This window comes from Anneissia japonica, unplaced genomic scaffold (genome assembly GCF_011630105.1).
Source record: "Anneissia japonica isolate Jap-2015-1 unplaced genomic scaffold, ASM1163010v1 scaffold2207_len539183_cov196, whole genome shotgun sequence".
NCBI lineage: Eukaryota > Metazoa > Echinodermata > Crinoidea > Comatulida > Comatulidae > Anneissia > Anneissia japonica.
In genome coordinates this window covers 49,864-76,820 of record NW_022699997.1, presented here as the reverse complement: position 1 = coordinate 76,820, position 26,957 = coordinate 49,864, and the positions used below count along the sequence as shown (strand labels likewise).

Sequence of the window (26,957 nt, the reverse complement as noted above, 5' to 3'; positions counted from 1 at the left end):
GTTTTGTTACATACTTTGTGTTCCTGACACATTATTCATATCAGGCGTCACTCTTTGTGCTATTACCGTGCTCACGGGCGTCAAGACGTGCGCGTACCTATGTTTAAATACGTGTACGAATGTGTAAATCTTTCAAAATGCTCAAAATTATTCTTTTTAATAACTTAATTACAGCATATTTTAGCATATAATGACACTTTTCAATCAGCACCGCGTGAGCTTTATGAGGGTCAACGTACGGCGGATCACCGAACTCGTCCTCAGTGACGAGTTCAAATCTAGTTGTTTATTGATGCATTCTAAAGCAAAAGGGAAAGCCAGGCTACTTTAGAGCCCAGCAGTCAAAGGCCATGTTAGAGCCTAATGGTCAATCCAGCCACTTCACTGCCCTCTATTGAAATTATCAAACCAGGATATAATTCATAGTCTAAAATCAAGCCAGTAGACTTCACAGCACATTGGTCGAAGAATCAGACCACAATTAAAGTACTCGCCCAAGCTAGAGTCCAGGTTTCATACATAAAGTTCAAAATAGTTATCTATTGTTCTAAATTATAATCTAATAAAGTCTTTCTTTGTGTACTACAGTAGCTTATTTGTATGTACAGTATAAACAAAGTATGTTAAGAAAATGTTATCAAAGTGCAAAATTAATATGAATTGTCACAAAAACTATTTGATATGAGGATTAATCAGAAGTGATTGTCATCTTTGGCATATCTCCATATTTTACTGTTGATTCAATTGTGAGGATCAACCCTATGTATTTCCTCTTCGTCAAATGATTGATCAGGATCAGGTTCCTTTGGTCATGTGACATAATCACATGACATGGTTACAATTAAAGTATATATCTATACATACAGGATATGACAAAATGATAAGTATATGATTTAAAGGGACAAGCCCTATGTCCTAGATCTTAACTTGATTTTTTTACTCCTGTCCATAATTTTGCAAGTTAACAGAGATTTCATTCTTGATAAAACATTTAAAAACATAAAAAAATAATGAATATGTTTGATATTGAAGGATCACATGCCCGTTAGGAATCAGGTCACCTCCCACAAGTTATGAGATCACTTCCTGTAGAAAAAATTTACCAGCACAGGTGATGGGCAGCATGACAGGCAAATCTCCCTCACAAGTGTTGCAAACGTCAATAGTTAGATATCCTAGGCCTAGCCTGTTTTGCATAATAATTTTCAAGCAGTTGGGAACGTAATGTTGCGATTAGTAATGTTGGACTGTTTTTGGGTAAATGATTTCATATTTATAAATAACACTGCTTGCAGATGTTGGTGTGTTTTGTGTCAATCACAAGTTTTGTTTATTGAGGGAGTTTATGATTGGATGCAATTGGACAGCTGGACAACTTACACAAATTAGGTCAATTTATAACCAATAAACATGTTGAATATTGCAATTCACATCCAGCGCAAGTATTCAATTTCTCAACCCTGAACCACAAGTTCATAATCCACTCCACTGGACTGCCATTTGGTATCGTCATAGTTTGTTACTTCAGTCGTCATCTTCACATGCAACAGCAAGTACCAGGCAATACATTGACAGAAATAATGCAGAAATTTAAATTTAAAAATAAATTGCCTGTTTCTATTTTTAGAATATTTTTTTTAGTATAGTTTTATATTTTATATTAATAATGAATGTTAAATTAGAACATTTTGATTGTAAAATAAACAAATTGATTGCATGTGTTCTTTTTATTAATTACTTTTTTGGACGAAAGTGGCGGTAGCTGACTCACTGAGTAATACAGTAGCAATGTTAATATGTTTACTTTCTACTGGCCAACATTTTCATATTTGATATTTCATGTTCTATTTTTCACTAAAGTTAACTTGCATACATAAATATCCTACCAGGCAGACCTTTCATCTTCAATCCATGAAATGAAAATTGTTTAAAAAAAATAAGGTAATTGATTGAATAAAGTTTATGAATGAAATATAGATTGTAACTACTTTTGTTTCTCTTTTCTAGAAAATGTTCCAGAGGAGAATTTTAAAATTGACTAGAAGAAATATTTCGGCTGAAACAATCTGTTTGATACTGCTGTGTATACCGACCAAATTATAATTTATTACCGACCAAATTATAATTTATTACCGAAGAGTTTTCAAAAGATAATGCTGAATTATTGACTTATAATTTATATGAAAATCATGTCTATTAATAAACTGTATATTCTATAGAATCATGTAATAAATGGTAAAGTAATAATACTAAATTATTTTGAATGTTACAAATAATTTTTTTATTTTATTTATTTATTACTATTTTCTTTTTTTGGGACCATCATGTAATCTGAACACTCTTGAGCTGAAATTAGTATTATTAGGTTTTTGGAAATGAGAAAAATGTTATTGATGTAAATTGCAGAGAGGAACATAGGAGATAGACGATTCATTTGTATTTTGTAAGTTAAATATTGTAAAAGATTGTAACAAGGCGTGACATGAATAAAGCAAAGCCTGTTCTACAGAAGCAATAATAATACTGAATGAGGCTGTCTTCATGAGATATTAATATCATTGATATTTTATATTAGATTGAAGTGTGTCACAGGAAGATGGTTTAGAACCAGATTTAAACAGAATATAACCAACTTACCAAATATTTTATTAATCAAACATTTCTAGTAGTGTGCCTTTGTTTAATGCTTTTGCTGGTTGGTTTAGGTGCTTTACATTAAGTCTTAAACTTAGTGAGTGTATTCCTTGTGGGTCTTTCTCAGCCAAGAACAAATACTTTTCCATTTCTCTGTAGACTGAATTGATTTTTTAAAGGTTATGAAATATTATATATGGATTCCATTTGGAAAAAACAGAAACACAACAGCATATTATGTCTTTTTTTACACAAAAAATGTACAATACGATATATTATTTCAGTAACATAAAAGAAACTCACAATTTTTAGACAAAAGCATATTTTGAGTGACACTGATTTTAAAAAGATCGAGAACTAGGGCTTTAAAGCAATGGTCCCATCTTTTTATATTCTTTCGAAGAGAGAGGATGTTACTGAAATGGTTGTGAAAAGTATGTACTGCCCTCTATAGGTTTACTACCTCACTCAAGTTTATGTGAAACTATATAACTTCATGAAACTTTTGGCTACCTTGCAATTTTGACCTTTGGGAATAAGATCAGTAGGATTTTATCCTTCTGGTGTTTGACTTTAATTCATCAGTCATACATTTTTAGTGTAATTCAATTATTTCCAATGAAAATATGATGATGAATTTTAATATTTTTTAAAGAAATTATATGCAATTTTATAAGGTATAGATATGATGTATTTTTATTTGACTGATCTAAGTTGGGATTTATTTTAATCACCATTCCTAGAAAATTAATATTTGAATTAAAATAATATGACGTATGATGTATAGTATTATAATTGTAATTACAGTATATATCATCAATGTATTTGATAAAATTATAGAAATATTAAAAATTTGTCTGAACTTAAATATATTGTTTGTCAATCTTTCCAGATCTAGAGGAAGCCCATTTTCTGAAATAATGTAACATGTTGCCTGTTATTAACCGTTTGATAACACATGCTACAGCATCTCTCTGAAAATGCTACTACAACCATTATTAGACTTTTTTTCTGAGCTGAAAAGATGAAGAGGAGTATTGGTGCATATACAAAAATTTTAACCCGTTTATTTTTGTGCCCAAATTTTAAATTTGGTCTCTACTGGAATCAAATTCACACTATGATGCACATTTAAATGACCATTTGCACATGACAAATGTTATTTGTGGTACAGTAAATCTTTCTGTTATGCTTTGTCTTTGCCAAAAATAATCCAATGTGAAAATGTCTAGTCTGACCATGGCTTCAGACTAAGATAAGATAAGATACACTTTATTGCTCCAAGTCGGAAATTCAGTTCTCGCATTAAAATACAGTAAAACAATTGAAAGAATGATCAAATATAATGAACTATAAAAATTACAATGTAAAAAAGATATCAAACAACGACCATTAAAACATTGTCACCGAAGCATCATTATTATTATCAATATTATTATTATTATTATTATCAATATTATTATTATTATGACTAGACATGTGACATGCCTAAATATGATCATGATGACATCACATTATCACCATATATAGGCACAACATGACTGGGTATAACAATTTTTTTTCCCCAAAAATTTGATAGTCTGGACATTACTTTATTGTAGAGCAAAAATAATAATGTGGCATCCAGATCAGCACAACGAACACTAAACTGGCAAGGGGTGGCAGTAAATTCTATTTTTAAAAAATGTTGGCGGAAATTGTTTTTTTTTTTTTAACTTAGAAAATTTTGTACCGGATTCTCGTAACTCGTATTTGCATGCTATGGAGAGGATTTGCTGTTGCAGTCTGAATTTAAAGGAGTTGTTTACTTATTTCTATTGTAAAGTGGAAGTATTTATTCTCAAGGTGTTAAAAATGAAAATAGGATAAGTGCCACTTGCTCTTTCACATTGCTGGTTGATTCGATATTGAAAGTGTTCTCTCCCAAACTCTCATTATTTTATATTATCACTTTTGGAAATCTCTAATGGTCAACATTTTGCTTTGAGCCTATCTATCCCCCTTTTCTCCAATGTCTCTTTGGCCAAATAAATAAAAAGACATGATTATTGATCATTCCTCATCCTTTTGTTTTTTACTTTAAGTCAGAAAAATCCTAAAATAAGAATAAACATCCTGGTAAACAGCAAGTATCAATGTATTCCTCGACCTGAGCAAGGCCTAGAATATGACTGCATAATGTAATGGCCTTCTGTGAAAAAAAAATTGGAAACAAAAAAGTGGCCTCATTCAAGTTTTTTTTTTTAACCTGGATGAAAAACACAATATTTTTTTTATTTGGCCATAAATGTGTATTTACCACTTTTCTTGGGTTGCATTGCATCACCTGCTTATTGTGTTCTCATTCCTTCCTTCTACTAATTTATTGAATTTCACATCACTTCCTGCCAAACTGGTCATTGTTTTAAGTGATTGGCTGAAAAAAAGACAATTGAATGACAGTACAGGTGCCGCAAGGTTGATGTCATCAAATCATCGCAATTTCCAAAAATGGAAATACAATCCTCAGACAGGTTGCTGGGTTGGTTGGTTGGCGCTTAGTAATGCTATTAGGCTTCGGAGTGGTTCCTATAAACAGTTAAAAATATGCTGTCTGTAACTACTTTTTTAAGAGAAGAGAGACAATGGAAGTTTTCTTGTGGGAAAACCTAGTCTGTGTTGCACTAATAATAACAATGTCTATGATTTTCGTGGATCGGCGCTGCGCTGTTTTCAAGCAGCGGACAGTGGCAGAGCAATGGACTACTCGACAAATACAAAACTTGTGTGGATAGTTTATGGACGAAAATAACATTAACACAACACTGCTATTTTTTGGTGTACTCAGTTATTATTTTTACTTTATATTGTGTATTTCAGTGCCTTTATGTATGTTTTTAATTTCTGTGTTTAAAAAAGAGGCCTTTATCTATATTCAGTGAGACTGTACCTTTCCATTTGTTTAAGTTGTGTCTATTATTTTGGTTTGGTAGTTTTCATTTGTCTGCTTTCTTTTCAGTTTTAGGCTATCTTTTTTTTAACTTTTAGTTACTTTTGAATTTCATGATTGTAAACATTTTTTTTTTTTGTGATATTAACTGTATGTACCAGGGCTTTCTTGAAAAGCAGTGCTAGTCACTGAATGGATATCCCCTGGTTAAATAAAGCTTAAATAAATAAATAAATAATATGAACTGAGTAAAAGTATAACTAAACTAAAACATGGGCTAATTTAATTTTTCAAGGCCCTGTCTAAACCATTAGAAAAATTTTAAAATATATCCAATCGGATTCAATATTTAGTGCCATAAATTATATGTATCCTTTTATATATGCAATTTCCTTTGGATGAATATTATCTTGACTTTGATTTTTATCCAATATCATTCATTTTATATGAATATATAACCTTTATTTAGTGAGCCACTTCACATTAAATAAAAATGTCCTGTTCATGCTGTTTGATATATTTATTTCCTGAATGCATTATACACTGCAGTATTAAAATGTATTTCTATCATAATTTTTAAAACAGTGATATTTTATCGTTATCTCGTGAAGTTATACCCACCAGGCCTGACATGTGGGTCTGACTCTTGAACTGTAGGCAAACAGTACACTGATCTACTTCTTGCTACATGGAGATTTTCCCCCACTGTTCTTTCATCTTTGTTGTTTTTGCATATTTGGTTTCCCTTTATCATCACTTTTGTTTTTGTAAAGCAAAGGGAGGTACAGGTCTCCCGCTAATTAAAGAACACCTCCAATTAAAGACCACATTTCTGTGGTCACAAATTAACAAATATCTTTTATTTTTATTATTCTAATTAGAGACCAAAGCTGCTAAAGACCATGAAAACCCCAGTCCCAAAAGTGGTCTTTAATTAGAGGGAGTCCCGTACTTGTATTTTGTATTGAAAACCAGTCATTTGCATTAACCATTTCAGTGATCCAGAACGAGTCCATTAAAATAAATTATAATTATTCGGTAATAATACTGTATTATTTATTTCTATCGTCTTTATACTTTAGTTCAAAACAATATCATCTGTTTCTTGATCTCTGCCACTGTTTATTTTACAGAAAATATGATGAAGTTCTGTCAAAGTTCCTTGACCACAATGGGATCATACTCAGAAGTTGACGGGCACAGGGTGCCAAGGTCCCCTGGCCTCAACGACCCCCAAATTAAAAAAAAGTTAATCATAACCATAGTGCATAGATACCACACACTTTTTCAGCTCAACTCAGCTCCCTGGCCTCCAACAAAATACTGCTCACTTTGCTCACAAGCACAATACTGCTCACTTTGCTCACAAGCAAAATACTGCTCACTTTGCTCACAAGCTTACCAACCACACAGTATCCCCATCTCCCACTTCTCAAATAGCAGCTGGTCATTTCCACAAAAAAGAACATCACAACAGATCCTGACAAATTACTTTATTATGCAATAAGAATTTAGTACAAAATAAATTATATTTTGGAGAATGCTAAAGCATTCTACTATCTCTCAGAATGGAAGATCTCTACTAATAACATTTACATGTACATTCATCTTGTACTCAAGACACAGGTTCAGGGTATCATTTAGCTAGACGAACATACTCGTATCGACTAATTGCACCACTGAAAACAAGACACAAAATACATTTCCAAAAATATTTCTATCGGTTACAAATGGTTATTTAAACAAAAAATAAATAATAATAGCATATTGCTCCTTGAAAAGGTAAATTAAAAAGTTTCTTTTAAAAATATAAGCCAAATAATAAAGCACTTTATTTACATATTATCACCGAAAGCGCATCAGTTTTTGACGAAGATTCAAAAAGAAAATGTAATAATTATTCACAAATAGGATAGAGGTATAAATTAAGTTGTCAGTGTTTCAAATGTGGACAAGTACCAGACAGGACCAATGATAATTCACTAGAAAATATAAATTTGATATATAGTATATACTGTACTACAAAAAAAAACAACACTGTAGTTGATAATATGTAGTACCGATACTAAGTAGCAAAGGAGGTATATACAGTGTTCCCCAAAGGTTTAAACCAAAATATGAATTTATTTCAATTTAATTTCTATTATTGATGATTTCCAAAATATACAGTAAATAAAAGAGGATTTAGACTTGGTATTTCCTGCCACATTTGAATTCTGGGTAATATCCAAAACTTGGTTCATCTCTGTTGAATTATTGCCACTGAAGTAAGAAATGGATATTCCTCAAAACACCAAAAAAAATGTTTTAAAAAATTAACCTCCGACTAGTAGGCCTAAATCAATTTGTGACTGTTAAACTGCAACTGTTAATATGAACTAGGAAGCTTTCGATTACATGACGACGGTAGGACGTAGAACGTAATGACGTCAGTAAAAGTCATCTGCGCATGCGAGAACGTTAAGGTCACCTCGTCGAGCAGATTCTGGAACGCAATTTGGCCAAATCTACGTATGTAGAGAACGTAGGATGCCAGGTAGGACAGTCACGCATGAGTGATTCTGTTCTCGCGTCACATCATCGCACAAATCGAAAGCTCCCTACTGTTAACATGTAACAGTTTAACTGTTAAAATGAAACAGAACAGTTAACAAGCCATTTTAACTTACAATACTGTTAAGTCAACTGTTCACCTACAGCTGATACTATTTATGAAAATTTACATCATATATTAACATAAAAACTTTGAACCATTTAAAAAACAGGAAAACTTGAGCTCTCGGAGAAAAACCCCTAAAATATACTTGATATGGAAACAAATGTGTGTCAAATGACAACATTCACGTAGAATTCAAAATTTAAATGAATTTATTTCTGTTAAAAGAGAAGATAATCATGTTGATGATGACAATGTCCCCAGTGGGTCTACAGTGTTGCCAACTCAAAATTCAATCAAAGTTTTCATAACCATTTGCTCAGTGTAAATGAAAACTCTCGTCAATGAAATGCTATGTCTACTACGTCTTACCAAGGGGCCAATAAACCAGTATTTTCTTAATCTTGTGTCGTGTATATCAGCACATTTTAAGCCAAAAGTTTAGTCATATAACTGACAGGTTAAAGATATGATCTTCTAATGTAACTGACTGGAACATTACATCGAAATGTCTTAAATAAAATTGAAAATCATTTTTAAGTCAATATAGCCACATTCCAGATTTAACATCAAAAGTCATCTTAATAAATGTGAGTTACATTCCTAAACTTTATTTTAAACTCCTTGGCTTATAATACCGCTGTTGTTGTAAAATTATGGTACAGCAAATGGTAACAGAATGGTAGTAAACCTGATCACCATTACATATGTTTAAAGCACCTTGGATGACGCACATTGTGTAAGGCACTAGAGACATCATACCATTACTATATAAATGATACCATCACTGTACCATGATTTGTACCCTGAAAACAAGATGTAAAATGACACTAAATTGGTACAAACATGATTTTTACATTCAAAGTTTTTGTAGCAGACCTGAAAATAAGAAATAGTACCAATTACAGCAAATACTCAGCTTAATATTCAACTGATAAAGAAATGCTAAACATTTATATTTACAAACTATGTAACAATAACTTAACTTCAACAAATGTAATTATCTTACAAACTATACATTAATCAGGTTTTAATCACATTGTGTTATTTCAGCAGTTATGCTAGCATTAAGATAGCCTACCTACTACACATACCTATATGCTTGTACCCATACAATGACAAACCACATTAAACATTAGATCAATTAATAAATAATTGATTTTTAATCTCTGAGCACCATTTGAATCAATAAGCTGTAGTGATTCATTAAGAATTCTACATAATTTTAATTTCATTAAAAAATATCTTTCAGAAAAGTCATCTGATTGATTTTATTAATCAATTTTAATATAATTCGCGCACTAAATAATAAGTATATTTTTTGTAAAAAATAATAAGCTCTTGAGTTGATGCACAGAACACTTTCAGAAACATGTCATACAAAAAAAAAAAAAAAATATTGTATCCTGTATCTTGTAAACCTATAGATTGTGCCTCACTAATAATATCTAAATAAAATTGTACTAGTAGGTGTGGAAAAAAAAATTACATCAATTGAATCATGATTAACTAACTTTCCACCACTAACTTAGTTGAGTTGTGCATCTTGTCAAATTTAGGTAAGTAACCAATAAAGGTTAAACTCCAAATTTTGACTATAGATGTCAATATTTTTTAGTATTTAAATGTATTGAGACTTGTCAACTAAAATCTTAAAATAGTCCACAACATATTTACTATATTGAGTTTTAAATAATTTTACATGAACAAAAAATATTCCTGAAAGCATGATATTTGAGGTATGGTAAAGCCAATTTCTGAACCAAAAAAAAAAAAGATCCTAAAACTTAAGGTTACAAATTACTGACCCATTTTTACCAAGAATCTCAAATTCAATAAAATTGCATCATGTACATCAATCTATCTGAAAAAAACCAAACACCTTCATCTTTATCTTAGCACCATAGGAGATTTGGCAACATGTCCATTAGTCAACTTTGATCATTATTGGCAATACCAAATAAACCAACTACAAAAAATATGTTTTTTATTAGTTTATAGCTATCCGATTCCTAATGATTTTTAGAAGCAAATATATAATTTACAGTGATACTAATTTATGTTTAATTTAATAACACTGACTCTATATTTACAGTGAAATAATGTGCTTGCATCAGTAAACTGATAAAAAAAACCTTTTACAATTTAATCTATTTACAATAAAGTGAAAACATTACTAAATGTTTTTTACAAATATAAAACGAGTGTTAACATACAGAACTATCCACAAACAAGTGAAAGATAGAGCATTTAAACATGAGATGAATTTGATATAAAATTAAAGTATTCTTAAATAATCCAGGCCCATTATTTGAACTACAATCAAATAATAAATAAGATTCCATATTTTTGATAGTTATATTAACATGAACATTATTTCTAAAGGTGGACACAAAACAGACTGAAATTCAAATAAAAATAATTAAGTGATATTTTAAATATGAAAAGAATAAATATAGGGATGCTTAAAAAAATACATATAGATGAACATTTTGTAAAAATAGTATTCCAAAAAGAATTGTACATTAAAAAATGTAATATATCATATTTTTCTTTTGCAATACAATTTGTAATTTTCTGCAAAGAGTAAAAACTCCTCAAAGTATTTCTTAAATGTGTCCAGATTCAGTTTGTGCATTAACTTAATGGATTGCTTTTGAATTAGAATTCTGAATTTGATTGTTGAGATACTCCCGGATTAGATAAGCGTGCAAGAAACATTAGCCTTGACAAAAATGCAACAGGACAACTGATCGCACAAGACAATCAAAGCTATTAGCTACACTAAGGAAGTCATCGTAAGCAAATAACTTCCACGCTTAAATGATATGCCCAATATATACAAACACCACATACTGCCCACATAATTCATGACTGAAAATATAGGACTAATTGTAAATAATTGTTGAATGGAGTCATATCAAATAAGATTTGTAATTCGTATACATTTAAAAAATGTGTTATTATATAATATTATTTACTTCTGCTGTATCAGGATAGTTTAGTTACTTATTTTGTTTATAAATCTAAATCATTATAGAAATCTTTAAAACTATCCTTTCCCCTTAAAGCATCCAATACCATCTAAGTTTTCGAAGCCACATTTGGCAGTTCCATTTAATTTTAGATTTTAATCACTATTAAAAACGTTTTGATTTTTTTTTTCAAATTTAATAGTTTACCCTCTAATTTTCCTTTAATAAATTCAGGAAGGAAATTTCATATAAATATCTAAAAATAGTAATTATTATTATTAGAAGATTGTGGAGGATTGATTCCAAACAAAGGTAGCTATTAAACAAAGTAAGATTAGCTAAACATCGACCTAACATCCTGGTAGGTCGACTAATAGAGGGAGTGTTTAGCTTCAAGGAGACCTGCCAACATTGGAAGCAATCCTTTGAGGAAGTTGTTATATTGTCTTTTTACACCTGGAAGCCAACAAGTACGGATCTTGATATCAGATAACTCAACTACCAAGCCTACTGTAAAGATAGATAATGTGCAGCACACCCTCATCCGTAGGTGTGGGACGAGGATGCTGTCTCTAAAAAAGTGCATTGTTCCACATTAATTGTTACACATTAATCCATATTAACATTTAGATAAATAATATGAGAATACCATTCACGGCTAATCAATTATTTCCTATTCGCTTTAAAAAAGTTTTTAAATTTTAATTTACATTATTTTAAATATTTATGAGAAAGTGGTAGTTAAAAACAATTTTTTAAATGAACAAAGGCTTAAAATTATTTTACATATTGTACCTATTACATGGGTTTAACAAATTTAATGATTCATGGTTAGTATTACAGAACACTTACACCATGAAGCTATCATTCTAACTATTTGAAAGGGGAATTTACGCCCCTCTATCTAACCCCACCCATCCCTTATAAGTTCTTTTCCCAAAACCTAATCCTGAGTTGGAATGCATATAGTTAATCTACTAGACGTAATCGCCACTTATGGAATTCTGTGCGTGAGACTATGTCGACGCAGATCACAGTTCCGGCGGAACACCTTGCCGCAGTGTTCGCAGTTGTACGGTTTGATGTCCGTGTGCGTCAAGAGATGCGTTTTCAAGTTGCTACGTTGGTTGAAGGTTCGGCTGCAGGTCGGGCACTTGTGTGGTGATTCTTGTAAGTGAAGTGTCTTATGCACAGCCAGCGTTCGTGATTGGCAGAAACCTTTGCCGCACTCTTGACACTTAAATGGTTTCTCTTTGGAGTGTATATACCTGAAAAGAAATAAAGAGATTTTAGAATTGTATCCTGATCACTTTTAAGACTAATTCTAAGAAATTATTTTCAATAACTATACATATTTAATTAATCAATAAGAAAAAAATTAAATTATAAAACAAATGTGACTTCAAATAGAGAGTGATTTTCAATTCTCTAGAGAAACTCTCTGTTTATTTAATTTTGACTCCACCCTATGACCTTAGACCAATCACAATCACTGCTTATTATTATTTTATGGTTCATCAATTGCATTTACATATTGTAGCATTTTTGGTAATTACTCTCACTATGTTTTTATTCTTAATGATGACTAAATAAGGCCAAAACGTTGAGTAATATGGAGTCACCTTTGTTTTATTTTACTTGAACCGAGTCAGTGCACCTTTTGGTTTTTAATAATTTCTTCTTATCAAACTTATGCATATATTTATAGTTCATTAATTAATAATTTACTTTGTTTTTAATAATCAATTCATGTATATAGATAGCAATTTTCAAATCCAAATTACCTGTACGATCATTGAATAGATAGGCCTAAAGTTTGGTATTTCTGAATGTGGTGTTTGATGTTGTTTTGTAATTATAATATTTGTTCATTGTGCAAACTTAAAAGTATTTCAACCTTTGTTGCATTTTGATTAATAAAATAAAAATCACATTATCTTATTTAATATAACCATGTAAAAAAAGATAAAACTCCAATCACATTAACACTAACACACACAAAACTTTCATAAATATAACACTATATTATAGAAAAGCCAAACAATAAATAAGTGTACTAGTTTACACTTTCATAATCATTTCAAGGACATTACTTAAAAAATTGATACCTTAGGAAATGATATATCAATATTTTGAATTCCGTAATGCTAGGAGCAAAGACTCCTTTTTAGAATTGCTGGTTGAAATCATGGCACGAAACACTAGAGAAAGAAAGCTAGTGCGTAACACATCATTAGCCAAAATCCCTACCAGCATCATGCATTCATTTTCGTTCTCAATTTTCCCCAACTACCCAAAATACAACGAAATATGCTGAAATAGGTATGTAACTGAATCCATACCGTATAAACAACAATCGTACATAAAACAATACAACAGATTATCTTATGGCCTCGTAAGACAGTCAGGAGCCAGCGTGCGGAAGCAACATTAAACTTAAGGGTAAAAGTTTGCTTCGTAACATCTTGTTGTGAAATTAAATATGCTTTGAATATCCCATTAAATTAGAATTAGAAATCCAGATTGAAAGTGTTGCACTGTACTTTTAAGGTTAGATTCATAAATAATATTGTGCTAAGCTGATAACCTTGAAGAATTAAATCTCACTTTATTCATCATAAATATATAACACATATGAAATCCATTTTAAAAAGCCAATAAAAATTAATTAAAAACACAAAAAAGGGACAAATCAAGAACAAAAGGAATCACTTAAAGGCTAATATGGTAAAGGACTGAATTGATTGATTGGGACGAATACATATTTTGAATTGAATACTTTTATATTAAGTGATTATTAGTTTTCAATTAAAATTAAAATTTAAAAAAAAAACATTGCTCCGCCAATTAATAGATGCATAGAATAATAAATTCTTTATTAGCTATAAGTCAGTTTAAGTATCAGTGAAATCATTGAAAATTGGTTGTTTTGATAGATAGATAGAAATCTTTCTTTATTCTGGATACTCAGTCAGTATTGTTACACTGTTCTTCCCTGAGGTCCAGGGTATTATCTTAAACTACACTTTATTACAAAATAAAATTAAAAGAAAAATGCATAAAAATATAAAAACAATATATATATATATATATACACACACATACATGATGTATTTTCTATTTAAAGTTAATAACTTAAACCTACTTGATACTTGGAAATGTGCATAAATGTTTTAATTGAAATTAATTAGGGTTTTCAATAATTTACCACAGATAGGATGGCCACCAATATTTGGTAGCCAACTTGGAAGCAATCTTTTTTTTTCTTTTTTTTTATCACAAAACAAACAACTTTGTATGCACTTAACCAAATTTAACTAAAGTGTTGTCTTCTTTACTGGATTGGATCGCCCTCCTTTCTACTTTTTTGAGGAACTAAATATATAATTAAATTGAATAAAAAGGCATCCTCCATTCTTTAAAAAAAAAGTTGCTAAATGCTAAATTCAAAAATAATCTACATATATGTTGAACTTTGGTTTCTTTATTCCTGGTACCAGTACTGCATCTTTATTGCCTTTTTTTGTTTATAAGTTGATGATAAAATATAATTAGGCCTTCTTTCATTATCACTGATTACAATCAAATCAGTGAATAATTTTGATGAAATAATAAATGAAGGACTACGTTGTTTGAATCTCAAGCAGTATCACGTAAAATGCGAGTAATCACTGAACAATAATACTCTGCATACACCGGCATGATCACAGCTAAAGATTCTGTGGGTCATATCAAATATTTATAAGAGACAAATAAACACTTGAGATATGAAAAATTGAAGTCAAATATAGGCAGCCATGTTGACATAGAAAGACACAAGCAGCGCCGACTCTGTTTAACATCAGCAGAACGTGTATATGCAGTTAAAAGTACCATCAATAACCTTACGTGACACAGCATTCATAGTCACTTCGCCAGCACGCAATTATACGTCTTTATCAACCCATCTGCCATCATATCTCGAAAATTTCGTAACATCCTGTGACGTTAATGTAACCAAGGGTGTGTTCTATAGTTGCACTTATGTTACTCCGTCATTTGTTTATTTGTTTTTTAGAGGAAGTCTATAGATACAAATTAAATGTCATTTATATATAGAGTTGAGTGTATACAGCAGTCATTATTAAGAAGTGCATGTGGTGAGATAAATCGATATCGTTCATATGAACAAGCCAACCAAATGCAAACATGGATACCACATAAGGTCAAAGTGTCAAAGCAGGACCATCTCAGTTCAGGAGCCAAAATTAACATGAAACGAATATCTTACAACATTATATTAATGAAATAAACCTTTACTTTTACCTTAACTTGTTTGCTTTTTTAAAAATTTAGATTCATATTTTATTAATCTCAATATCCAAATGATATACCATAACTACTGCATAATATCAATAATAGCTAGAACGTTTGTCGTTGATATCAGGATCCATGATTCCAGTATATGAAAAATCCCCGATTTTTTTTTTCAGATGATTAACTGCACGTCCTAAGCCTCACAACTACAGTAAGCCCGACTTATGAGGCATAACATGGTTCCATTCTTGGCCAGTGTATCACTCTAAATGTGTAACACAGCAATCACACCACACATGTATATCAACATGACAGGAAATATAATTGGTCAGAATTGTGACAATCCAATCCCCTACCCTTCCAAATAGTGTACCAAGTTCTTTCTAAGCAATTTTAAGTGCTACTACGTACACAGCTAAACATTCCATCCCAAGGATGCAATACAGTAAATTAAATGTATCTTAAACAAGAATAAGATTTTAGATATTTTTCATCAACCTTTAAAATCGTTTAAAAAGAAAGCCTATCTACTTTTATAACAACATTATTATCATCACAATTAATTCTGGTATTATCAATTGTATTTACTTAGGTTTGCTATTTTATATTGTGTGCTATTTTCTATTTTTATTGTATTAATTTTAATGGTTTTATAATGTAATTATAATAAATATTTTATAATAATTATAATAAATATTTTATAATATAAAAATAATAAATATTTTATATTGAATTTTATGAATCCTGTAATTGGCGTTTTACGCTGTTGGATGGGATGGAATGAAATAAAATAAATAAAAATAAATAAATACAATTTTACTTTAAAAATATAAAATAAACTTAAAAGGTAGCAAGAATATCATATGAAAATAAATCACTCTTTAAATTATAAATAATAAATAAACCCAAACTTTTGATGCCGACCTTCCAAAATTACAGTATAAATTTAAATGACTTCTGAAAACACATGATGACATCAATAAAACACATTGAGGTTCTAGATGACTACTACAGTAGACAGAAATAATAACTAACATTAAATTCTTAATATCATAACATATTTAATGAGTTAACAAAACTTGATAATATAGTTCAATATTGGAATAGCTTACAATTTATTTAGGTTAAATTTCAATAGAAAATAAAACAATAAAATATTGTCTTTTATACCATCAACATACATGTTTTAACTAGTTGGCGAATAATAAATGAATTTATATAGTAAATCAGCAAAAAAACAATCTTTTTGATTTATGTGTAAGTTGATTAATATTAGGCCTAGTTGACCCTTTTAACTGAGAAATTCATTTATTAATATTTTAAGAAATATTCTAGATTTTACTATACAAACAGATATACATTAAAGACAAGATAGAATTTCCTTTTTTAAAATTTATTTAACATCCACAACCATTAGGCACACTTTTGTGCCTTCACTAATTACAAGAATGAACTACTACAAGAGATACTATCATTCTTATATACTTGAGATGGTGTTGGTTTCTTTTTTAGTTAAGATTTAAACACAATATCTTAGGAGTGGAAGACAAGTATCTTAAAAGCTATCACATTATTCCTCCAGCCACTATATAACAATTTAGATCGAAATAAATTTTATCAAGAGTAAAAACTAGAACAATTTGAAAGGGTTGTAAGCGTAGCCTGAGAAAACATCCAACACATGAATAAGAGGGGTACCTGGGAAAAAACATTCAGTATGTGACATAATCAAATGATTTCACAAAATATAGACTGTAACATTTCAACCATTAACATCTGTATACTGTTATGCAGAATAAAGCTAACATGAGTCATTGGGAAATCTAAATGCAAGCAACAAACAAACTCGGTTGATGGTTCATCAGATGAGTGCTGAGTGATTGTATTATCTAGTACAGTAGGTTTAGTTCCCTGCTATACTCCATTGGCTTCTGTCCCTTCAACCTTATCAAGTGCCACAAAATGATCACTCAGTAGGTTTAACAACAGAATCAAATCACCCCATTCACTAACCACGGATAGCAGTTATTGCTGTTTCATTACAAACAGTTCAAGAGGGTTAAAAGTAACAGAGGTGGAATTTACCAGTAGTACTTAAGAGTACCTGGCTTCCAATACCACAATTCTAAGGTTCGATCATGTTAGGATTTTTTACAATGAGATATAGGAAACAAAATTGGATGGCAGAGTACAGTCTGCAAATTCAAAGTTATCGCATCTAGGTGGATAAATGCTTATTTCTCCATAATTTATAAATACACAAGGATATTATTTCTTGTGAAAAAAAGTGTTTGCTTTCTTTCATGTATTTCGGTATAGCATTATGATGTAAATAACATAGTTTTAGAGATTGAGAAGATGAGAATGTTGTTTCATGTTTGTAAGGTTATTAATATTATTATAGTCCTACTAGCCTAAGTTACACTGCAACAAAAAGAGATAGCATCCATGTACTGAGGCTTATCCAGCAAAAGATGATCAACAATAGAGCTCTAACTGACGCTTGCAATATTTTGAACACACATTGTCAATAAAAACATTCACTGAAATATTTTGTGAATGACAAACCTGCCCTTAGATTATAATCTAGTTAAAATCAGTAATCGAAAGAGCCACCAGATCACGCACCATCTAAACTGTTATCAACCTCCCACTCAATCAAAAGTGCCTACATGATTATATTATCATTAACAAGTTTGCGAAACAAAAGTCTTGGCAGATTGAAATATGACTGACAGTGATAAGCATGATAGGGCCAGCTAAGATGCAAATATCAGCACGTCAACCATCCACAGATGGGCTCTGACAAGGGTACACAAACCCCCAAAATCATTGTCGTCAAAAATTCTGCACAAATAGACATAATGGAATGACAGGTGATAAGGCCATCACAGTTGTGTTAACTTGTTTTTAATTAATCCTAACGCTAGCTTCCGGCAGTTTCAAACAATGATAAAGTGATAGGGACCAAGAATAGTATGCAATTGCTTGCAGTGCGGACCCAAGTTTCTAATTGGCTGATTATAATTTTTAAAATGTTTATTCATCTGACATATTAACTCAATCTAAGAGTATAATAAAATTAACTTTTATTCAAATTTTTTTTTCTCTAATTGCGCTGTGAGACCATTGGTGTAAGAGCACTTAATAAATATTCAAATTATTACTATTATTAATACAGTATAAGAATTGAATGTTGAGTTACAGTAAGAAGTAGCGCAAAAGAGTGAAAACCCCACTGCCACAAACATGACAAGCTACACATAAGCTTTGTCTACACTATCAAATTACTGTGATATGCCCATATTCGGATGTGATATGCCCATATTCGGGTGTGATATGCCCATATTCGGGTGTGATATGCCCATATTCGGGTGTGATATTTCATCATCACACCCATATTTGGGCACAGCATACAAATTTGTCACATAAAATTTGATAGTGTATACTTAAAGCTCTAAGCGCCAATTATACACAATAGAAGAAACTAACACACTAACATTATTAGACCATTAAATATAAACTGGCTACGATTTATTTAGTGAAAAGTCTATTAATCATCGAAAATTTGATAACTTTTTTAGATCCTAAAGGAACTGAACGCTTTAAGAGTTTGAGGGTTTCTCTAGATAGCATTATGATCAAGTAAATGAATACTAAACACTGTCACATAATAAGTTATAAAGCCTGAAATAAAATGCACAATTATTAATATAATATTATATTATAGGTCTATATCCTATAATTCTTGTACCATCATCTTTAAGCTCCCTTACTTTTATGCTTCTTTTGGACTAAAGAGTTTTAAGGAACCTGGAAATTTTGCTTTACAAGTAAACCATTTGTACCCTCAACAATCAAGAGTAATTCAGCATAGAGTGCAGTAACATCACAGCATCTGTAGATAATTTTAAATATTTATTTATTTCATTTGAAATGCACTTTTACTGTTGTTTAATAGTTTTCTAAAAAAAGACAATAAAAATATGAAATAATAATAAGTAATTATTATCAATACTATAGAAAATTAACACCAAACGTTACCTAAATTATTTGTTCAAGTTAAAACTAAATATAAGTAAAATAAGATGTATCATTATACTCAAATATTTAAAGATGAGATAAATTTGTTAAGGTGGTAAATATCTTATCGTGGAGACATATTTTAATATGATTAGAGTACAATAAAATAATTCTGAGTTGGTTGATATGTACTATAGCCAAATAAAAAAAATTCTTTCAGAAAATATTTCATTTAGATAGATTCTTATAAAACATGAAAAGTTGCTAACTTTGCCTATATTGCATTTTCTGGTTTAACTCAAACAAATTTAGTAACACCAATATAGGTAATATATTGTTATTATGATTATTATTTTTTATATCATTTTATTGTTATTATTTTATTGCTATTTGCATTTTCTCAGTTGGCCTATATTATTTTTTTGTAAAGCGCATAAGGGCAATGTGCAATATGCGCTATATAAATATAACATTATTATTATTATTATTATTATTAATATTAATATTATTATTATTATTATTATTATAGATAAGACAAGAGCGAACATACTAAAACCACCACTAGTAACCAGCTAACAGTAAGTCGGTGCCATTGTGTAGCAAGTCTTAAAGAGACTGCCATCAAGTATAATGAAATATAAAATATAAAATTATATGATACAATTAGTTCTTGTATCATCACAAAAGATGAACACAAAATTTTACAACTGAACCATTTTCTAATTGAAATTTTAATGGTACCATTGCAATGATCAAACATTGAAATTTTTATTTGATGATTCTTAAATCACTTAAAAAAACATTAATATATTATATTATCAATAACAATATTACTATTAACAATAAGGATAATAAATAACAGATGTTAACCAATATCGCTCTTTTATATTTTCAAAATGTATACACTCCTACCATTTTAACTTTTAAGTCTGTATTTCACTTGCTTTGCCATCAAACTTTATCACTCCAATATAAAGAAAACTAGGCGAACTTAGAGGCATATAAAACTATGATAACATGTGAATATGTAGGAATAAAAATACCATGCATCATAAAAACAAACAGCATAAATCTATTATAATAGCTTCATGTATTACTTTAATATGCTTAGATACAACTAAAATCATACAAAAGAAGTTTAATCTCTTTTTCTAAATCTTACAATTCAAATTTATAAAGGTAAAATAAAAAATAAAACAATTATTAAATTTTTTTTTTAAAAATTATTAATTAACAGAAATAATTATTATAATTATGGAGTAGGAATATTAAGCTTATGATATTAATATATCGGAAAGGATAACAAAAAGTAGAAGAATGACAATTAGGGGAAGAAGTTGACAAAAAAATTTATTGATAATTACAAAAAAGAAGTATGTAAAGAATCCATGCAGAAATTAAATTAAAAATATTTTGACCAGAATACTGATATTGCATGATTTATATTAATAATATAATACTCAAAGTGCATTTCACATAAGGACCCAATACACGCTTTAAGAGTAGGATAAACAATATAATATAATATAACATAATATAATATAATATAATATAATAGCAAAGGCTGCACCAATTCCAAAAATTATCAAATGTGCAAAGTGAATAATAACCGATACTAAAAGATTTTGTCAATAAAGAATTTTTAAAATTCTTCTTATAAAAAAAATCATAATTACTAACACATTATTTTGGAGAGATGCGACTACTGTATATTAACCAACTTTGATACTTCCCTGTCTGATTATTGTTATGTCCAAAACTTTTCAGAATAAAATAAGAGATTGGAAACCTATTAGATCAAAGGGGTAAATAGTGCTATGGTTGTTCTCATTGAGATTTTGAATCTGTCATATTTTGTTCATGATAATTTTTAGAAAGCTGACACATTCAATCCGTGAATATCATCTTGTCACTGAATCTTTTATCATGTCTGATGCGAGAAAATCATGCGTGGATAGTCACTGTCTGTCAAAACATATGGCACTCATTCTTGCTCCTATAATTTCAAGACCGAAACATCAATCAAAATAGGTTCCGATCGACAATCATATTCAGCTATACGAACAGATGTGACACGCTACGAAACCCTACAGATGTCAACGAATCTTAAGTGGAAGAAAATAACATGAAGAGGCGGTGAGATGAAAGGAATGTTTGGTTAGATTTTGGACAGTGTTTTTGTCAATAAGGAGGACTGTGCGTGATGCCACACCTCTTCACACGTACTGGTCAGGACTGGACATGGTCACATGTATAGCCTAGGATACTAGATGGACAGATAAAATTGCTTTGTGTGATTCATTCAGTGAGAAAATCTGGCATACTAAAAGCATACAATCAAGGGAGTGTGTACAAAAACCAAGCCGTTTGGCCAAACAAAGTGTCGTTTACAGTACCGAGCTGGTTCTATTAATGGTAGGCTCTAAAGCTCTGGTTAAATTGTTGTATGCCCATATATAATCATGATATGCTTATATATGGTCATGATGTGATGTCATCATGACTATATTTAGGCATGTCATGATTTGTGAAATGAAATTTGATAGTCTGGACAGGGCCATACATAATAATAATAAAACATAAATTAATTTAAATAATAAACTGTAAATTAAAGTTGTTATAATAACTTAAACATCTTTTTATTAAATATCTTATTAAATCATTTAAAGTACATGAAGTAACTTATCCCAAATGTAAGTTGAGTACCTTCAACTTCGATAATATATTCATGCTGGCTACTATTAGTAGTAATATATTATGGTCAATACTATTTAGTAGGATAATCCAAATGAAACATTCAAAGTCACACACTACTGTATGTACATTTGTTTATGGAAATTTACTGTAGATAATACAATTATGAGAAACTGAAAAAAAAAGAACTAGGCTTTATAAACCAGTATGAACAATCAACAGGCCTGAAATAAGTGGGTAAGCATGAGATGAAGAAATGAGAACCATGGGATTTTATCATTTATTTTGTCAAATAACAAGAAGCCAGACAATAATTTCAGAAAGAAATCTCAAACCCTTGTCAGTGACCAGGTAAATGAATAGCAAAAATAAAATTGCTGTATATGTTTTGTGTTGCTGGCAAGTCAAAAAATAAAAACCTCACAATTATTTACACATAGCCTTTACATTGCATAAAAACAAATTTAAAAAAAATAAAATCCTATAAAAACTACCTCAATAAAATAAAATGGTATGAACAGTCTTAAAATAAAGGCGTACAAAGGCCTGGGATATAGGGGTTACCATAATAATAAATCAAGAGGCTTGAAATATGCCAAATACAACAAGCCTAGAACAAAGGAATTAAAAAGCTAGGAATAAGGATCTGGATATATATGCCTTGTGTTGTACTCTGAGTAAGCCTGAAATATATATACTGTACATGGACAATGCTAGAATAGGGATGGGATGAAAGGAAAGGACTGGTTTCAAGCAAAAATGAAAGAAAAGGTCTACAATATAATTATGAATCCTACAGTACAACAAACCCACGGGAGACTAAATAATAAGCATCGATTGGAATATTCAATATCTAGAGATACAATACAAGACATGTGTAGTAACCAGCACATCATTTCAAATTAATTACTATAGCTAGTTGGATATCAAATAATTACACGGTTTATAAACCCTGAGACACTTAACTAAGATACCTACTGGTATATCAAATGTACTGTATAACCTCACTTGCAGGTAATAATTAACACAATAAATAAAAGCAACCAAAATCTAGTGATCCTACCATACTAAAAATAATATTTCTACTATTTTTTCCTTAAAAACTAATAAGCCTAAAATCATATCTTCAGGTAATTATAAAAATTTCAGTAAAATGATGTCCCAGGCTTATAATGAATACAATAAAGAGAAGCAACATATGGTATTAAAAATTATTTTAGTAACTTGTATATTCTATCAAGTATACTGATATTATTTAAAACATAAATTAAAGATCTGAATTATAATTTGAAGTTCATCTCCATTTTTACAAATCTTTTAATTTTATATTGTATTTGTATATCCAATCCTCAGCAACTGAGATTGCAATAAAGGTTACATGTATTTGAATGAGTGACTTTAGGTTAATAAATGTTAAGTTCAATACACTATTGTATCATTGTATTTTAAACTCTCTCTAAAGAAACTTGTGTGTTATATTTAATTTTATATTGTATTTTATCCAATCCTAAATAATTAACATTATTTTCAAAATATAAGACAACTGAATTATAACTTGAAGTTCAATTGAGGGAGTAACTTTAGGTTAATAATTTTTTAAGTTCAATACACTATTGTTTAAGTCTTTGCATTTTAAACTTCAAAATAAACATGTGATGAATTATTTTTTATAATAAAAAAAAACATGAGTATAAACCCTTTGTGGCCAAAGTTGAATTACAGGTAAATCTGCAGTAATTAGTCCTCTTAAAAATATTTAACATTGACACAGGTAGTTACTTTGATTATTATAAATTATCATTTTTGATACATAAATTAGTAATTAGGTTAGGCCTACACAATTTCATGTTCTATTCTAAGAACAAAATATAAGATTGTAAGATTGTTGTATTATTATCCCCCCACTCAAATCTAATTAAATCAAATTCAGATACAAATTGAGCGGTTTCCTGGATAGCGTATACACTTTCCATTGCGTCGTCTCGCAAGAACCGCTATGAATTTAATCAAACTGGAAGTATCGAATTCACTGGGCGGCCTGAACATAATGTCTCTATCGACATGCTCTCCGAGTTTGGGAAACAACGGTGAAATTAATTGTTCCTCTTTGACATATCCATTGCTTAACAGGCAGCTGATAGTATCACAATTACTACACAGACTGTCAAACTATGTCAAGACTTTAAAATCAACATGAAAGAAAAGTTCTTTCTGATCTGTTCACTCTTTTTAATTGAATTTTGAATAATGATTATGAATTTTTATGTATTTCTGATATGACTACAATCTGAATTGTATATTCTTGTAAATTCAATATATGTATTTTTGATATGATTGCAATAAAGAGAAATTTGATTTGACTTGAGTACTGTGCATAATTACATAACTGATCTGTTTATTTAAATATACTTCTAAAATATTTATTTTAATATGAAACAACAGAGGTTAGCAAATCTTCACAAATACTTTTTTTTATGTTACTTTACAGTAATACTGTACTTCCTAGCGTTTTAGTATTAGTTTTCTCTCGCAAAATCATCATTACGTCTATGGATTTCAAGTTGTTGTTACTGTACATCACATTATGCTATGCAAAAAAAAGGTTTCTTGTCTGAACTTTGAAAAAGTAAAAAAAATTATTGAGGCATCAATAATTGAAGTGAGCAGGAACAAAAAAAAAAATTTTTATTTGGCCTTACTAACAAATATATTACAGTACATTTAATTTACAATGAGTAAGCACAATTCATGGTTGTATAAATTTTTAGGTGATTCATGTATTAAAAATAAGGTTTAAAATATAAGTTGATGTCCGCCTAAAAGTTACTTTAGTTTCTTCTATTGCGTTGGTTCTAACACTACATCTTTTGATAATTATTATTCTGATAATATTATTAATATTGATAAAAGCGTCTGATACAAACAACATAAACAAAAACTATTTTGTTCGACAAAATTAATAAATTTTAATTTCTTCTATGATATAGTACCTATTCAATTTGTAATTTGCAGTTTTACCAGACTAATATTTTTTAAGCAATCAATGGTATTACTCAAAATCACATGACATGTTATGTTAAAACATTTTATAATTAAACTACAGATACCATAAAATAATGTATTCATGTGTAACAATGCAGTGATTTAGGTACAGTATTTAACCATCCAAATCAACTTTTTATTTTCAGACAAATTATTTGCTGGATTGTAAAGTTTACAATACAATATAAACTTCATTATCTCACAAATAAGAAAATTAAATTTTGGCCTGCAGTACTGTTTGTTAAGAGCATTGTCCTCTGAAAGTTTAGTCATAAAACAGGAACTTTGAGGTTTCATACAGAAAAGACCTTGATGTAATAAAACATAAGAATAACCTTATACTGTAAAAAGGTTAACACTTAATAATATCATTGATTATTTATCATAATTAATTCTGAGGGAATCAGTTTATTGTGGTAAAAGGATTTAAACAGTTAAACAAAAGTGTTACATTTGTAGCCTAGTGGAATTTTAAAAAAGTAGACGATCTGTTTCTCACTGAAAGTTGTTAATTCATTTTATGTTTTGAATGACCAATTCAATGTCCTTATTTACTTGTTTAGGGTTTTTCCAGATTGTATATTTTTAATAGTTAATTAAAAGAAATTAATACAGAACAAAACATACAATTTTTTTTTCTACTGTAATCTTACCTGTGATCTCTCAGATGATCTTGTCGTCGGAAGGCTTTGTGACAGATGTCACAAGAATACGGCCTCTCATCAGTGTGTGTCCGCTCATGAATCAGCAAATTATAAGACTTAGTGAAATGTCGTCCACAATATTTGCAAATAAATTCTTTCTTCGCCCTTGTAGGACCTCTCCCTCGTTTTCGCTCTTCTGATCTGGAAGCACCGAGGTGTGGAATTTTTGCTGAAGCTGGTACCAGAAAATTTTGGTCAGCATTACACGGTCTTGTTGCTGAATCAGCAAGGTTAGCAAAGTCAAACTTAGGGGCCTTATTCTGTGGAGCCGGAAGAAGTGGTGCCATGGACGGCACCATGGATTTTCCTGCATCTAGCTTAGTGGTAATTGAGCCTGGAATAAGGTCCGATGGTAGTCCTCCAGGAAGAGAGCTAGGTATTACAGGATAACCTGTGTATCCGTGACTCCAGGCAGCACTTATTGAGAACAATGGTATGTGTTCGTGTGCTTTCTGTAGGCCTGATGTTGCAGCCGAGTAGCTGAGGCTACCTACTGGTGTGAAAGCTGATGCGGCTAATGCTTGGCTGGTCGGCGTTAAGGGAGGAGTGGGTGGACTTTGCCCCTTTACCCGTTTTAACTCTGAAAGAACAAAATGACAATAGCTGTAAAAATAATTTTACACTTGTACGGATAGATATACTGTAGTCATTACAAAACACAAAGTAAACCCATTTTTATTTTGTGCAATCTAAGGCGAGAAATTTTTTTTACCTTTTTTTGAGAGCCATTTTTTTAAAGTTCGTCTCGGGAGGAATATGTTTTTCTATGTAGCAAATAGTTTTGCAAAAGGGGTCCAGATGGAGAAGAAAATAAAAATAAAATTTTATTGGTGAATGAAATAGTGTAGTAATGGGATAGTTATATATAATTATGAAGAAACATACATATCTTACTTTTGGAGATTTCAAGGCAGCAGTGGGTGGAATAAAAATAAAGAAAATTATTGATAGACGGCGGGTTTTCTAAACGAAGATATAAAAAAAGTCTTGATATATATATATAT

The 26,957-nt window shown here is 30.2% G+C and overlaps 2 protein-coding genes across 2 annotated transcripts in view; one reads left to right on the top strand and one right to left on the bottom strand.

Annotated features, from left to right (window-relative positions):
- LOC117103250 (androgen-dependent TFPI-regulating protein-like) overlaps positions 1-2,521 on the top strand; it is a 14,812-nt gene extending 12,291 nt beyond the window's left edge. The window contains exon 6 of the mRNA XM_033243811.1: positions 2,008-2,521. Within this exon, the coding sequence (XP_033099702.1) occupies positions 2,008-2,042 (35 nt within the window). The 3' untranslated portion in view covers positions 2,043-2,521. The remainder of the gene's footprint in view (positions 1-2,007) is intronic.
- Positions 2,522-7,041: 4,520 nt separating this feature from the next.
- LOC117103249 (protein odd-skipped-related 2-like) lies at positions 7,042-26,533 on the bottom strand (the record flags this gene model as incomplete). The annotated part of the gene is given in 2 exon segments (XM_033243810.1): positions 7,042-12,462; positions 25,903-26,533. Coding segments are annotated over 2 exon segments (905 nt in total), but the record flags the coding sequence as incomplete, so codon positions are not given.
- Between the last annotated feature and the right edge of the window lie 424 nt (positions 26,534-26,957).